The sequence below is a fragment of the Trachinotus anak genome, unplaced genomic scaffold (assembly GCF_046630095.1).
Source record: "Trachinotus anak isolate AG129_WGS33_773 ecotype Australia unplaced genomic scaffold, CSIRO_AGI_Tana_v1 ptg000013l, whole genome shotgun sequence".
NCBI classification, from domain to species: Eukaryota; Metazoa; Chordata; class Actinopteri; order Carangiformes; family Carangidae; genus Trachinotus; species Trachinotus anak.
In genome coordinates, this window is record NW_027273864.1 from 3,245,710 (window position 1) to 3,261,957 (window position 16,248).

Here is a 16,248-nt window from a genome sequence, read left to right on the forward strand (position 1 = left end):
CAGATCTGTTTGGACAGAGCTTACAATAGTTTTAAAAAAGTCAGAAGGCATTGTGTCCAGACAACATGTCGATGTTTTAAGATGCTGAACTGTTTCTTCTACAGTTTTTTGGTCAATTGTATTAAACTCTGACATTACAGTTGATTTATTCCTAGGTGATTTTGGGGATTGCATGATTGTATTGTTTTGCTGATTTGTGTTGATATTTAGCCTTATAGATTTAATTTTTTCATTGAAAAAGCAAGCAAATTCATTGCATTTTTCTGTGGAAAAGTGTTCTGAAACTATCTCTTTTGGGGGGGTTGTAAGCTTATCAACCATAGCAAACAGAGCACGAGTGTTGTTGATGTTCTTATTAATCATTTCAGTAAAGTGTTGCTGTCTAGCCTTGAATAACCCATGGTTAAAATTACAAAGACTTTGTTTGTAGAGGTCATGGTGAATTTGAAGTTTAGTTTTTCTCCATTTACGCTCTGATTTCCTGCATTCTGTTTTCAGAGCCTTTACCATCAAAGTGTTCCTCCATGGTGTTTTTTGCCTGGTCAAGGTCATCTTAGATTTAATAGGTGCAATGGTATCAATGACATTTGAGATTTTGCAGTTTAAATTATCCAGGAGTTCATCAACTGTCTCTGCGGTCACAGTTGGCAACATGGCTACAGCCTCCATAAACTTAACACTCGTATTCTCATTTATGTATCTTTTCCTAACAGACACAGAGGATAACTGAATGTTTGGAGTTATCTGTAAGTCAAAGAACACACAGAAATGATCATAAAGAGCCAAGTCCTTGATATCAACAGAGGTAATGTCAACACCTCTAGAGATAACCAAATCCAGAGTGTGGCCTCGGGTGTGTGTGGGCCCTTTCACATGTTGGAAGAGGCCAAAAGTGTCAAGAAGAGAGCAAAGTTCTTTGGCATTTGTGTCCATATTATTGTCTATGTGAATGTTAAAATCCCCTGTTATGATAAAAAAGTTGTAGTCAGTGCAGATAACTGACAGCAGTTCAGCAAACTCATCAAAGAATTTTCCTGGGTATCTTGGTGGTCTATAAATAATTAGGAAGAGAACTTTTGAGTTCTTTACTAAAAAACTGAGATATTCAAAAGAGCTAAAATCACCAAATATAGTTTCCTTGCACTGAAATACAGATTTAAAAATGGCAGCAGCTCCCCCGCCTTTCTTACCACTTCGACACTTATTCATAAAACAGAAATTTGTTGGTGCTGCCTCATTGAGAATGGTAGCACAGCTACATTCAGTCAGCCATGTTTCACTAAGAAGTAAGAAATCTAGATTACAGGTCATAATGATGTCATTTACTAACAATGACTTGTTGGCTAGTGATCTGATAGTGAGTAGAGCTAACCTTGTGGAGATAAAAGGAGACACTGGTGAGTTTTGAGGTTGACAAGCTGTACTCACTAGATTGTTAGATTTAATTGAACCCTTTTTATTTCTCACCAGTTTGATCACTTTTCTGTTACCTGTCACCACAGGGATTGAAAAGGCTGCCTGAAACACAGAGGACTAATACAAGTTCCCTTGTGTGATTTTCTAAAAATGCTGGTTAAACCTGAAATATCCTCTAATTCTTCATCAATTATTTCAAGGTTGAATTTAAATAATCATTGGTTTTCTTCTGTCAGCAATGACTTTTGTGAATTCATTAAGCTGTGTATAGCACTTTCTATAGCAAAGACAATCCATGGTACAATTTGACAGCAATGTCATGTGAAGTTGTGCCAGTTAGTCAGTGACTGTGTTCCCTTGGCCTTGAAACCTGCACTGGGCCTCATCTACAGTACCTGCACAGACTCCCACAGGGAGTTTTCTGTAATTATCTGCGTTCTAATGCTCTGCCTTTCCCCCTCTACAACTACACCTCACCTCACCACTCTGTCCTCTTTGTTCTCCACCTCTCTCTGCCTCTCTGATCTACTCTGAGTGACTCCATATACATCAGCTTGGGGATGTGTCCTCCCCATCTGCCACTCGGTTTGTCACTCTCTTACCTTTCAAGAAGCGAATGACTTTCCCCCACTTTCCTGCATCAAATGGATGGAGCTTTTCAAGGCCCATGAAGGTGATGTTGTAGTCTGGGTGGTAGACTATGGGCAGACATGTTCGAGGGATGCTGGCGTACAACTCAGTGTGGTGAGAGCTGAAAGAAGATTGTCAGAAAGGTGTTCAGTACAACACTGCTGCATTACATTAACATGAAGTGATTTCCCCTGTGGCCTAATAAGCACTACTGGAACTTTCATGTTGTTTGTTTTTGCTGCTCACCTCCTTTTCCCTTCACTATCTTCTTTGTGAGACATGTTTTTCAGGCATTTCTACATTCACCTGGGGAAAAAAGAAAAAAGAAATAAATAAACTGACTGTGAAATTTACACTTGTGACAGATGTAGATATTGACAGTCAGACTCAGAACATAATTCTGATGAAATATGAAAAGCACATTTGAAAATGCTTTAATTAACCAACTTAGTGTGTAGAAATTCCACACTAAGCACGTTACTGTACATGTAGGGCGTAATAAACTCAGCTCATTTCTCGCACATGCGCAGTAAGATGTCTTCATTTCCAAAGACGCAACGGCGCAGGGACATGTTTCCGTGGACACTCACTGCCTCCGAATAAGTGTGAGGGGGTCTTTCGTGGTTTAACCGAGCTCCTTTCACCGCCCGAGACAAAACGTTACCAGAGCTGCTGTATGAAACGGTCTGGAGGAGTCTCAGGGAGCAGAAGCGACCAACAGCCGATGTAACTCACCTGCTACTGTCTGTAGAATAACGCAAGTCACCGAAAAGCTGCTGGAAATGAACAGGCAGTGAAGACTGCCAGCGTGTGTCCTTCCAGACGGGGTTTGGCTGGTGTCATTTCACAGTAGCTAGTAGAAAGAAAACGTCTTTAGTAGACAGTGATTCTTTGACAGTGTCCTCATTCTCTGCTGCTCCACTGCTACGTAGATTACGTACGTGGAATGCGTGGGAGCGTCATTATCGCGGCCTCCGTCAGTTACGCACTTAGCGTACACGCAGTACGCTAAGTGCGCTCAGCGACGACGTACCCGGTGCTGTGTTACGTGGAGTGAAACGCACTTGCTTAAGGATCATTGCCGTGTAAATGGTATAGATTTATGATAGACAGATGATATAGATTATGCTTTTGTTATGCAGCAGTGGGCTGAGAGAAGGACAGAGAGAAGGAGAAGTCCCTGTTTTTTTAATGCACTGTCTGGAAAAGGATAAATGGTATATCCACCGAACTTTACGCATTACGCATTTCATTGATTAACCTTTCAAAATGTAATTATGTAATTCTTAATGGATTATATTCATATAATTACTTATTATAAAATATTGTATAAAATATAATTATTTTATATTCATACATATAATATATGATATAATATATTACACACACACATACACACATACACACATACAAACAAACAACTGTAATCCACAGCACTTAGCTGTTGTCCATACTTTTAAAACTTTAAGATTTAAGTATGTGTGCAGGCGTGTCCCATCAGTTCTCCTCACCCACTGTCTTGGAATACTGAAAAAAGTAGAAAAAAAAATGATGGATGGATCAGCCACCATTTGCAGTACCGAGCTGTAGTAGCACAGTGGTTTGAAACTAGTACAGATGAAATGTCTCACATTTTACCTAAGATACTAGTCTAATACAAGTTACACAATTCTAACTTCAACAGTATCAGTGTCAATCCAAATTTAGACTGAAAAAATGAAAAATGACTTTCTAACCTGAAAATCAGTGCTTTAGCTGTAAAATCTGCAGACCCCTTCACTGTGCAAGTTCACATGCAAGGTCAGGAAGGAAGTGATTGCACATAAAATTGATCACATGGTTCATCACTAATAGGGCCATCCCTTATTGGTGAAAGTGATATTGTTAAACCTTTGTTACAACCATCCTCATGTATTCAATGCTTCACCTCTGTCAAACAATTTATGGTATTATTTTATTGTTTTTTGAGACTGAGATAATTTTAAAGGCTCTGCGCACCAACACAGGTGTTATTAGTGAACTTGGCTGATGAGACATCTACTCAGGGTAAAGTTGGAAAGACTATGATGAGAATTAAGAGAGAGAACTAATCTCAGTGAACCAATACAAACGATTCTGCTTCAACTGGCGCAATCTGAGAGGCAGTGGGATTTCATTCAAGCACATTTTGTACACACCTCCACTGGTTTGAAAAGACATTTAATTAGGGAAATAAGTGCAAACACCAGTGTGAGTAGACAATGAGTGTGTGGGCCCTGTAAAATGTTATAGTAGGGTAGTTTTAATCTGCAACAAACCATAACATTTAATATGCTCATTTATTTTAAATGAGCATTGTAATATGAAATGCAACTAGTAAAGCTGTCAGAGTAAAAATCCAACACGGATCTTGAAATATAGTGGAGTAGAAAATACTTCTGAAGTTAAGTTACCACAAAGCTGCACTTGACTAAAGGCCTTGAATAAACATGCAGTTTCCACTGCTCATTATAGTATAGCAAAATGCATTATTTTAACTTAATTTCACATAATTAAAGCTTGCTTAAGTAGACCTAACAATGCAAATAATGTTCATACACTGTAGAATTTTCATTGTGGATCCACTATTCTGTGTATGCTTGTTAGGTTTTCATTTGTAATACAGCGCACACTTACATTTAGATTTATAATCAGGATTAAGAAAGCAATCATAGAGCTCGTTACACTATGTTACCTCATCTTTTTTCTTTCACAGATATGTTCAACCTATTCATATTTTTGCTCATAATCTAGTGTGTCTTTTCCTTGCACAGTTAGAGCACGTTTGCAGGCCGCTGTAACAAAGCCCATTTCCCCAGATGGGGCAACAAAGTTTTACCTCAAATCAGAATGTGTAGCAAGGATTTAGCAAGGTAAAAAAAAAAAAAAAACGAAATCCTGCTTACTTTTACTTCAGCAACAATAAATGTTCCCACAGGGATCGATAAAGTTAGATCTTATCTGATCTCAGTATGTGCAATAATGTGCTGTTCCATATAATAACTCCTCTGAATGTTGTTGATATGTCTGTGTTGTAACACAGTTATATGAATTCACACACCACAGCTTTCACCACTGCAATGCAGGCACTGAGAGACAGAATTTTACCTGTAATCCTTGTGAATGGGATGACTCTGTAATCCTGCCTTTTGGCAGATGAACAGGCAGACGTCTATAAATAGCATGATAATGTTAATGCCAGTGTACTGTACTAGAGATGGTGTTAGCTTCAGTTCAGTTTTGGACCCAAAAGGCAGAACACAGACAAGGAGATGATGAAGTAGTTTACAGAAGTTTTATTGTAAACTTGATGACAAGAGCAGGATTGTTAGAGGAGCGGGGTGAGAGTCAGCAGCTGGAGTGACGGAGCAGGACAGGCAGTGAGGTTTGATGGTGGAGTTTGCAGCGATATAAACTGGAACAGCAGATGTGGACTGAGCTGGTCGTGGCAAACAACTGGATAGATAGGAAAGGTGAACCTGAGACACAGGTAAATGCAGGGTTAGCAGAGAGTTTGGCTGTATCCAGGTCAATGTGTGACCAGGGGTGACACAGAACAGAGACCTGCAGAGAGTGGTGAGAAACCTTCCACAAGCACAAACTGTACAGGTTGTGACACAGGGTATCTACCCCCCATGGTGGGGAAGAGTCTTTTCAACAGCGTCAAGATGTGGTTCATCCCTGAATGGAAGGCAAACTGGGAGTCTGGGACAAAAAAGCAGTTAGGCGGACTATTACCTAAATCTGAGTGACTTTGCTGGGCTTCTCTCATCACCTGTTCTCCCAAGTAACAGCAGACACCACACAGGTTGAAGGGAGAATAGTGTCTGGAAGGGAGCTGGATACCCACTCACACATGCTAAAGGGAGAGTGCATGAGGTTTGACATTCTGAGAACCTGGAGAGCAAGGTCCAGCGATCTTGTTGGGGGTTCAGCCGTTTGGCAGATTGAATGTATTCCTGACTTTTATGCTTGCTCAGCCACCTCCAGCCAATGTCTGCACTTTGTGAGTTGTACAGCCAGCAGCTGTCTGTTCCCAACATCATAATCTCTTTCTGCAGGGGAGAGATGGCGAGAGAAAAAGGCCCAAGGATGAAGCTTTTGGTCAGGATCAGAATATTGCGACAGTACAGCCCCTACCCCAGTGTCCGACACAACCGCCCCCACCACAAACTGCAGAGAGGGATCAGGCTGGATCAGGGCAGGTGCTGGGGTGAAGAGATACTTGAGCTCCGTGAGCGCCAACTCAGCCTCTGGAGACCAGGAAGATTTGGTAAGTGCAGCAACTCTGCTTAAGTCTTCCATGGACAAGTTTGCAAAACCAAGGAATCTATGTAGTTGTTTTGTGGTGGTGGGTTGAGGACATTCTGGCACCAGGAGGGGGAAGACCATTTCCCTCCTGGTCACCATGAGTCCCACAGACCTGGCATTTTCCACTGGGAGTCCTGGGTCTGACAGATGTTCTAACCAGGGCACCTTTTCAATGAGGAAATATATTTTCGATGCTCAGCTGAGTCGAGTCCATATTTGTTATTTGGTTCAGTGAAAGAAGGACCTGTCCTCCTGGCTCTTCTAATATGACACAGAGAACATCAGGCAGTAAGTAACCGATTGCTTCTAATCAGTTATGACACTAGCCTGATGGGAACAGTGACTGAATCCAACCTTGTGCTTTCACAGATGGCTGAGAACAACGGATATATAATATGGGTTGTCAAATATAATGCAAACACCTCTCAAACTAATGCGAAACAATTCAATAGCACTAGAAGCTACTTCCTCCAAAATGTCCATGCAGTACGATCAACATCTCTCTAAAATAGTTTCAACATAAACTGAGCATCAGCATCTTCATGAGGGCAGGACTGTTGCATTAATTTTAGATTAGTGCAACTTGTAAAGTGTTTGTTTTGTTCTGGGACAGTTGCTGGAACAACTGATGCTGTCATTTTTCAGCTGTCTGTTTCATTTTGTCAGCTAACATTGAGTCAACAGTCTCACACAGCTATGCACTTACTGTACAAGTTCATCAATGAAAATTTATTTTTCAGTCAATACAGTATTTTAACTCTGCCCCATGTATCTTTGAAGTCTTTGAGGGGTGCTGATTAAAATGTTTGTGATAATAGAATACATAGTCTGATTCACACATACCCATGTGACTTAAATGCATTCTGCTGTACTTGAACTAACCAGGACAACAAACTACAGAGACAAAGTAAACAGATTCTACAGCCACCCTTGCCTCTACAAATGAAATACACTTTTGCCACATCAGATTTCCACATTACTGATTTCCTGTTTTCAATTGCATAAATATTTCTTTGGGCCTGCCACAGGTAATTTTGTTTTTCTACTGGCACTGCAAGGTCCAGAACTGACATGAATTTGATGGTCTGCTCGGGGCAATAAACATCTCACCAACAATACTGAGCATCTGTTACCATAGCAACTGTCAAAGTAGACATGACAGCCATGCATTCTCACTAATATCAAATAAGATAAAGATTGTACAGCTGAAGCAGAGAGGCTGAGGGTATAAATGCACCATCAGTGAAACCTCTGAAGTTATACTTACATCTCTTACCTAATTTCATAAATCCTCAATCGCTGCACTTTCTGTGGTGAGGTTGTGATGACTCCATATGGACACCGTAATCTCTCTTGGCTGTTTTGAAGACAGGAGAGAAAGCAGCCTCTCAGAACATCTTCAGGAAGATATGTGGAGATGCAAACACACAGTTTTTCATCTGCACTGCTGAAGCCGAGGGGGGGGGGGGGGGGGGGGTTTCTCATGCAGGGATTGAATATGTCTTTAACACTGATTCTTGGGATAATTGCTCAGACCAGGGTGATTGTTTAAAGCACTCGAGTACACTGGAAAATATAGCTGTATACAGCACATTCTACATTATTACTGGAAATAGTTAGGATTACGACAAGCTGTGATAGCTGAAATGACCTCAAAGCAGCTTAGGATGAATTCAGTTTTGATATTAATATTAAGACATTATACGCTGCCTAGGGTGGTAATTGTAACTGAGGAGGTACAGTGTAACTAATTGAAGAAGTTATGACATCCATACCTACTGTACATAGCAATCTTTTAACACTGTCTTTTCCAGATCTTAATTTTTCAGCCCAAATGTTTCCTCTTGGATTTGAATCATATACAAACTCACTTTAAAATATTATTATAAAAAAGTAGTTCCACAGCAAAATGCTCTTTGGGCTGGAGATCTTCAACAAATTCTGTTCTCTGAGAAGAATCATGTCACTTATTTTTATGGCACTGGTTTATGTAATAAATATGCTGCAGATAGGAAGACAGTTGACAGGAGCTATACAGTATGTGTCTTAGCAACATTTATTCTTTGGTTTCGAGCTCATCCATATCCATTTAGAAAAGTCAGTTCAATGGGGTGTCCTGTTAACCCAGTGTCTCTCACATCAGGTAACCATAACCATGTTAGTCAGCCAGGAGCACCCTTTTCGTAAGACGCTGCTTTATGTTCACACTAAATTTTACTTAATTTCAGTGAAGCAAGGGGTATTTTCCTTTGAGTGCCAATAAGTCCTGTCCAGTCAATGTGTAGAGCTCAGTTTGACTGAGCTTTTTCCCATGAAATCTTCCTAATGTTGAAATCAAAGTTGAAACTGAAATGTATTTTGATTATATAAATATGTGTGTACATAATTACACAAGCAGTCTGTGATACTGGGAAAGGGTGAATGAATGGATGATTCAGGAAATGAAACTGCAGATTTTCTAGCATGTCTCTGTCTCTCTTCAGGCAATGACCCTGAAGTTCACCACATTGGTATTACTGTAACCATGACAACAAATATTGTCTAATGTAGACGAAGTACTTATTTAAACCGAAATCACAATCTTTTTCTAAACCTAACCACATAGTGTTAGTGCCTAAACCTAAACAAGCCATGACCATTACAATATAGTAACCATGGTGATGAATGAAGGTACACCACTCCCTGTACAGTTTGCGTGTTTATTATTGTAACCATGACAACCAAAGTCCAGTACATCTGCCACCATATGGGCGCGATTTCACGAGACACTCCTATGGGTCGTATCAGAGGGTCGAAATAAAAATGACCTGTATTTGGACTGGTCGTTCAACTCACTTCCACAATATGACTCCTAAACTTCTTTCACTGCTTCCACCACAGTTTGCCTTCTTCATCCCTCTTTCTCCACCTCTGCATACTACTTCAACTGCTACTTCATGCAGAGTCAAGGTGAACTTCAGCTTGTGCAGAAGCAGCAGTTGCAGTTTCTAGTTATAAGAAATGTTTCTTTTGAAGAGACACATTGATTTTGTGTGTTGTTTTGTGATATAACAATATAAAGTGATTAAGCATTTCCTGTTTAAATGGTAATATCATTAATATTTTATGATAAATCTTAAAAACATCATTAAAACGTTCAACTAACATTGAACATTTCAACATTAAAAAGATCTTTAAATCTATTCTATGACAAACTGAGCAAATCATTTGTTATCATGGTGGCAGCAATATGCTGTAGAAGTGACCACTCATTCAGAGGATATTGTTCATATAACTACATGACAATGATATTGCACATCAGTGGAAAACAAGAGATGCGACTTGGCAGCAGTGAGTGCAAGGACAATGATAGCTGTTAGTGACTTACACCAAATGTTTGATGTAAAGCAGTGCACTAACCTGCTCGCTCCAGCTGTGTATACTAACGACCACACTATGCTAAAAATTTAGTGTACAAAGGAAACCTGAAAGCCAGAGGAGACTGTTATGACTGACTGAGACTGAGAGGTTTTTATCATGGTCCAGTGATAAACCTTCCTCACTGTGAGCTACGTCTCACACTAATGCAAGTGGAATTGGATTTTAATTTATTCACTATGTCAGTTTATACAGAGAGAGATTCTGAAGGTACGTCAATGAGTTATTATAATTTTATTAGGCAGCTGGATGGACTACGATGCTCTTTTGTGTATTGTAAAGTAGTCTGGATCTATTTTCTTTTTCATTCAGATCATGGGAGCAGAACAGTATATCTCACTCATATGTCAAATTGTAAAGCAGATGTAGTGGTTGCTATGTTTGTATCATTTTGACTGACAATGGAGCCGTACTCTGTGTGTGACTTTGGACTTCAGATTCTTTGACTTTCTGGCTGGACGACAGGTAGAAGAGACAGAATACAATTTATTTCCACTCAAACAGTGTCTCTCAGTTTCCCATCTGCTCAGACTGATGTAACCATCATCTGATTTCCAGAGCCAGGCAGTGATCTCATGAAATGCTGTCTTTATGAGTGTTTGTCTTGCCGTCCTGACAGCCCTCTGCTGTGATTCCTTTAGGTGCCAAACACAACCTCATGCATTATACAGACCATTAGTGTATACTAACCTGCGTTCTGATGAGTCTCCTCTTTTTTAGGCTGTAAAGGGCAAATACAATCTGATGAAAAAGAAGCATAAAGTAGTACAGTTGAGTTAAATTCAGGCTCATTCATCCCCAGTAATCATCCAGTGTTACCAATAAACTTAGCTCTTGGGACTTCCTGTAAATGTCTAATGGCTAAATGGTGACTGAGGAATTCAGCCATCACTGATGGCTGCAGCTTTTGCCAGACTAACAGCTGTTTAATTTCACTCTAATGTTTGGACTTATTCCCAGAGAAAACTGATAGGTCCCATATTTAACACTTTGTCTGTGTTTTATTTGAAGTGTTGATATCCATAAGAAGATATATTTGTGGTTTTAAGAAGCAAAAACCATCTCTCAGGCTTCTCTCCGGAGCTCTATAACAATAGGTTGGTTGAACATCAATCAGAAGAGAGGCCTCTATAAAAATATAGCCGATTTCAGGGTAGGCAGGACTTGGGGCATGTCTGATAGTGGTGACTGCTTTTTTGTGACATCACAAAGTTCCAGAAGTCCTGACGGCTGGTTTTAAGGCTCAGTTTCTGAATACAAGCTGTGTGCATTTTTCTCTGTGGACTGAGGCTTTGATAATTTCACAGTATTAATATAGAACCTAGACCTGATTTATAATCAAAAAAGACATGAGACAGACATGGAACTCCTACATTAAATAATATGGGACCTTTAATTCTCATATTGCACTAAATCCTGAGATTTAATAAAGCGAATTCATGTTTCAATGACAAGCTTGTGTATTACATGAAAAATATGAGACACTTTAAATGGGTATTAACCAAATATGAATTAACAAATGAATATTTTGGCACATGGCACATCCTTTCTGGGTTTACTGCTAATTTGCCTCATGCAGTAATTAAAACAACAAAGTTTGAAATTCAATGTAATGTTTTTAAAAAAGGTTTCTTTGGAGTGTCACATTGTCAAAATCCTGAGGTTTTAATTGTGAGCCCTACATGCTGCGCCTCCTGTGGGAGCTTTGACCACTGCCATTCAGAGCACCATGGTCCTGACAGAGAATGCTATGCTATGGAGCCATGGGAGGGAGTGGCGGGCCCACTGCATGGACATCAATGGGCTGTCACACTGTGCACTTGGCTCCTCTTATCCAGCCACACATCTGACAGCTGCTCCCACGCTCGCACCATAGCACTCACACTTGACAGGAGTGTAAGGAAGTGGAGTACAATGAAAGGAGAGAGACTCTGTAGAGTTTCCTTTGAAGGGAGAGAATGAGAGAGAGAGAGAGAGAGAGAGAGAGAGAGAGAGCACACTAGAAAACAATTTCCTTTCACCTACTAGTACCAACTAGTCTGGTATGCATTAAATGAACAATGGAACAATGGAATTGTAGAGAAGCTAAATGAAAATAAATGATTCCCCAGCTGCAGAAAACAAGAGAAAACATGCAGGTGTCAATCCAGCCTTGAGGTTGGAGTTGAAGCCTGCAATTTTTTTTCACCTTTGTGACCTTTTGCTTATGCTGTGTGGCTCAGGACTCCAGAGCCAGACCAGAACCCTCCTTCACCAAAGCTGCTGCCCAGCTGCCTGTTTCATCCACCACTCTCCATTCATCTGCATTCAGATCCCAGTTCCCTCTCCGACCTCAAGTTCCTGGATCGGCTCCTACACGCCACTCCCTGCTACACCACACCATAAGCCCTCCATCCTCCATTCCTCCCCTGTTTCGTCAATGGACCTCCTTCGCTACTCAACCCTCCAGTGGCTCTCTGTGCACCAGCTCACCAGCTCCAGCTCTACAGCCCCAATTCCCCAAGCTTCTCCTTTTCTCTTTACTCAGCTTCTCAGTAAATACAGTTCCAAACCTGCTTTTGTTTTCAGGGTTAGATTCAGTTCCTTCAGTATTTTAACACTTAAACTGGAAGCATGAGGTTCTGTTAGCCCATCATTAACCAGTCTTAAAACAAACAAGCAGTACATGTTTCACAGTTAAACATGTTAAACATAAAACATGATGAACTTTAACAAAATTAAACTTTTTAACTCACAAGATAGTAATTCTGTATAAAACACAACACCAAAGTGTCAGGCCCAGTGAAGCATTCAATAAGTTTTAAATGCAAGACACTCAAGCAGTTTAACACATGCAGCTATCCTGACACTTTCTGCAGACTTTTTTTCATGTTTACTTTTGTCCCTCTTTACCATTTACAGCCACACCTGTGCCAGTCTGTATTTTACATTTTAAATTAAAATCACAGTTCACTTTAGCCATTTTTTCTGTTTAAATCCAGCAAATGAATATTAAGAATTCCCTATATTCAGATAGTTGGGTTTTATGGATACATTTTCCCTGTTTCATCCTTCACTCATTACAAGAACAAGCAGACAAAATACTAACACGGCCAAAGATGTAAAAAAAATAGCCAAACAAGGGTTTAAATCAACAAATCATCAAATATCTACAGGAGACAGCAATCTTCTTCTGTACATGTATTTACATGAGTTCTACCAGTCAGTGTGAAGTTTTCTATGTGGTATTTACAGCAGGACTATTGTCAGGTTTATTGGTAAGGTTTTGTTTTGGGAGATTTACCTTCAACAACTTTCTGCACATTTGGCAAAGCACTGGCAGAGCCCTGAAGAAGCTACCTGTTGAAGGATGGATTCAGTCAATCTTGATTAAAAAAAAAAAAAAAAGTTGATAAATGAAGATATTATTATTAACATTCAACATATTGGGCGGCCTGGTAGTCAAGTGGTTAGGGCGCGTACCATGTTGAGCGCAAGACGCCCTTAGCAGGCAGTCACCGGTTCGACTCCCATCCGGTCCGACTCTTTCCTGCATGTCATTCCCCTCCCTCTACCCCCTTTCCTGTCAGTTTCCACTAAGCTATAATAAAGGCATAAAAAGCCCCCCAAAAAAAACAAAAAAAAACCACATTCAACATATCACTGAATGTAATTGTAGCTCCTGAGATGCTGTTAAGCCCCAATACATTGGCCTTTACAGACTGTTACCTCAACTTTTAGACATTTTTTTATTTTTTATTTTTCTTGTTATAAGTGACAACAATTGAAATGCCTTCAATTTCACAGTGTCCAAAATGATTAGATTGATCACGCTCCCCTGTAACATTTAAGTGGCATCCCTATTTGTTGAGAACATCCTCTGTGGCCATCCCTTCCACGATTTTATGATGTCTCCAGGAGAACGTTTGTGCCATGTAGCCTCTGACAGTTGACTCACTTTGTAGCTTGTTCACACATGATCAGACATTAAATCCTCCCCAGATATCCCCCCAGACAGATAATGAGACAGATGCATGCTAAGAGTCTGCACACTCGATGTTCACTAAAGTGCTTTGGATAAAAATATCCACTGAAATGCATGAAAAATTTGAGATCTAGTGTACAGTCAGTGAAGAAATGGGAGTATATGCAAAAAGATTTAAATGTCTATAATATTTGCCTTATATTGTCTTGAACTAAGTGAAAAGGAAAAGTAATGTAAAAAATGTGAGTATAAATTATGCATATACAAATGGATGAATATCAGATTAGCTGGCTTGTGTACTGCTTTGTATGGTTAAACTTCTCTTTCAGCTTTCTGACTTCACTGTTGCTGAGAAGTGGGACATGTTCTGCTTTAAATTATGGCTTCAGGGACAGGTTCCAGGTGTGCTTGTAAAAATGAAACTAAACAGACTATTAAGCATATTCCAGAAAGTATTAAGTCACAATACCTTGTGAAAATATACAGTAGATTCAGAAAGTACTCAGACCCCTTCTGAAATCTTTGTGAATTTATTAGAAAGGAAAAACTAAAATATCACACTGATCAAAGTATTCAGATCTTTTACTATTCGAAGCACCTGTGGTAGTGATTACAGCCTCGAGTCTTCCTGGGTGTGAAACTTTGCTCACCTGGATTTGGGGATTTTCTGACATTCTTCTCTGCAGATCCTCTCAGGCTCTGTCAGGTTGGATGGGAACTGTTCTTGGACACCATTTTTAGGTTTCTCCAGAGAGGTTTGATTGGGTTCAAATCAGAGCCCAGGCTGAGCCACTCAGGTACATTCACTGAGTTGTCCATGAGTCACTCCTGCGTTGTCTTGGCCACACTCAGGCTCATTCTCCTGTTGGAAGGTGAACCTTCAGCCCAGTCTGAGGTACTGAGAGCTCTGCATCAGGTTTTCATTAAGAATTACTCTGTACTTTGCTCTGTTCAGCTTTCCAGCAACCATGACCAGACCCTGTTCATACCACTGAAAAACACTCCCACAGCACGACGCTGCTACTGCCATGCTTTCACCATTGGGACGGTATCAGGCAGGTGATGAGTGATGCCGGGTTTCCTTCAGACATGACACTTCAAAGTGAACTCAAACAGGTCAATCGTCTTCTTCCATCAGACCAGAGAATCTTGCTTCTTACAGTCCTAAGAGTCCTTTAGGTGCTTTTTTTGCAAATTCCAAGTTGGCTTTCATGTATCTTTCGCTGCGGAGAGGCTTCAGTCTGGCTTTCCTGCCACAAAAAAAAACCGGGGGAATGCTGCAGGGATGGTTGTCCTTCTGGAAGTTTCTCCACACAGAATCTCTGGAGCTCAGCCAGAGTGACCATCCTGTGTTACCAATATATACAGTAGAGTCAAAAAGTCTAAGACCACTTTCCCAGAATGGGAAAAAATAATTTTAAAAAACATATATAAATATATAGAATTTTTATACGTATGTTGTTTTAATAAGTTTGCTTATACATATTAAATATATAGTCTATCATTAACAAATATTGTTGCAAGATGTTATAAAATTCAACATGTTTTTAAATATAAGTACAAAAACAAATTTTACTATGAGTATTTCATATATGTTATAAACTTATACCTTCATATATCCAGAGGATGTATACATGTGATAACAATAGGTGACATATATGGCAACATTAATCTTAATATGGGGACATATCTGGAGGCAGTTCCCTCCACCTCATGTCCACAGGTAGTAGAGCTGCAGTGGCAGAGGTGGTAATAACAGGGTGTGTGCTGCCGTCATTTCCTACAGCACTCTGATGATTTTGTTGCACTGTTTTGGCAGTTTGTGACATGTTTCTTTGCTATCAAGCCTCATCTGGACGTCTTCAGGAAACACTGGAATAACAATCACATAATGCGAGCTGGTTCACCTCTGCAGTGCAACAAGATTCATCAACATCAATTTGAACAGTTATGGGCTACTGAACCGCAGATGCACAGGTCTGTGAGATTTATTATATTAAAGTCTTAAAGACAATATTTGCCCCTACAACACAAACAAATATGTGACGTAAATTTCTCAATGACTGAAATACATGGAGTAGCATTTGTCCTGGTGTTGGTGTACTCTTACTGTCGTTTAATGTTTTTTTTTCTTGTCATAGATATCCCACAAATTTGGAATATGTGCAAGTGATAAAGACTTGATTGTAAAATATCCTTTTCTGAAGGATCTTGAGGGAGATGATTGTGTAAGTGACATAAATACACAGAATCTTTTAACACTAGAGATATTACAAGTTTCCAAGGTTATGTGCGTATTAAATGTCACATATCATGATCCTACAACATTATTAAAACTATTGAATTATCTTTTGCATGATAAGAATACAATAGAAAGACAAACTGAAACCACTAAAGCTGAGCTAAACTAAGCTGTTAATGAAGCTCATAAAATTATGCCCAAGGCTCACAGACAAAGAACTGAATGGAAATTTACCAGTAGGCTATTTTAT

General features: G+C 39.7%; 1 protein-coding gene across 6 annotated transcripts in view; it reads right to left on the reverse strand.

Moving 5' to 3' along the window:
* Nucleotides 1-2,994, reverse strand: part of hdac11 (histone deacetylase 11) — a 32,975-nt gene extending 29,981 nt beyond the window's left edge. For 3 of the 6 annotated variants that reach the window (XM_071493709.1, XM_071493711.1, XM_071493710.1), the window contains exons 1-3: nucleotides 2,782-2,968; nucleotides 2,293-2,352; nucleotides 2,019-2,167 (exon numbers count right to left, since the gene is read on the reverse strand). In XM_071493709.1, the coding sequence (XP_071349810.1) occupies nucleotides 2,019-2,167; nucleotides 2,293-2,327 (184 nt within the window). In that variant the 5' untranslated portion in view covers nucleotides 2,328-2,352; nucleotides 2,782-2,968. Of the gene's footprint in view, nucleotides 1-2,018; nucleotides 2,168-2,292; nucleotides 2,353-2,555; nucleotides 2,706-2,781 lie in introns of those variants that run through there. The other 3 variants (XM_071493706.1, XM_071493707.1, XM_071493708.1) reach the window with 3 other exon arrangements.
* Between the last annotated feature and the right edge of the window lie 13,254 nt (nucleotides 2,995-16,248).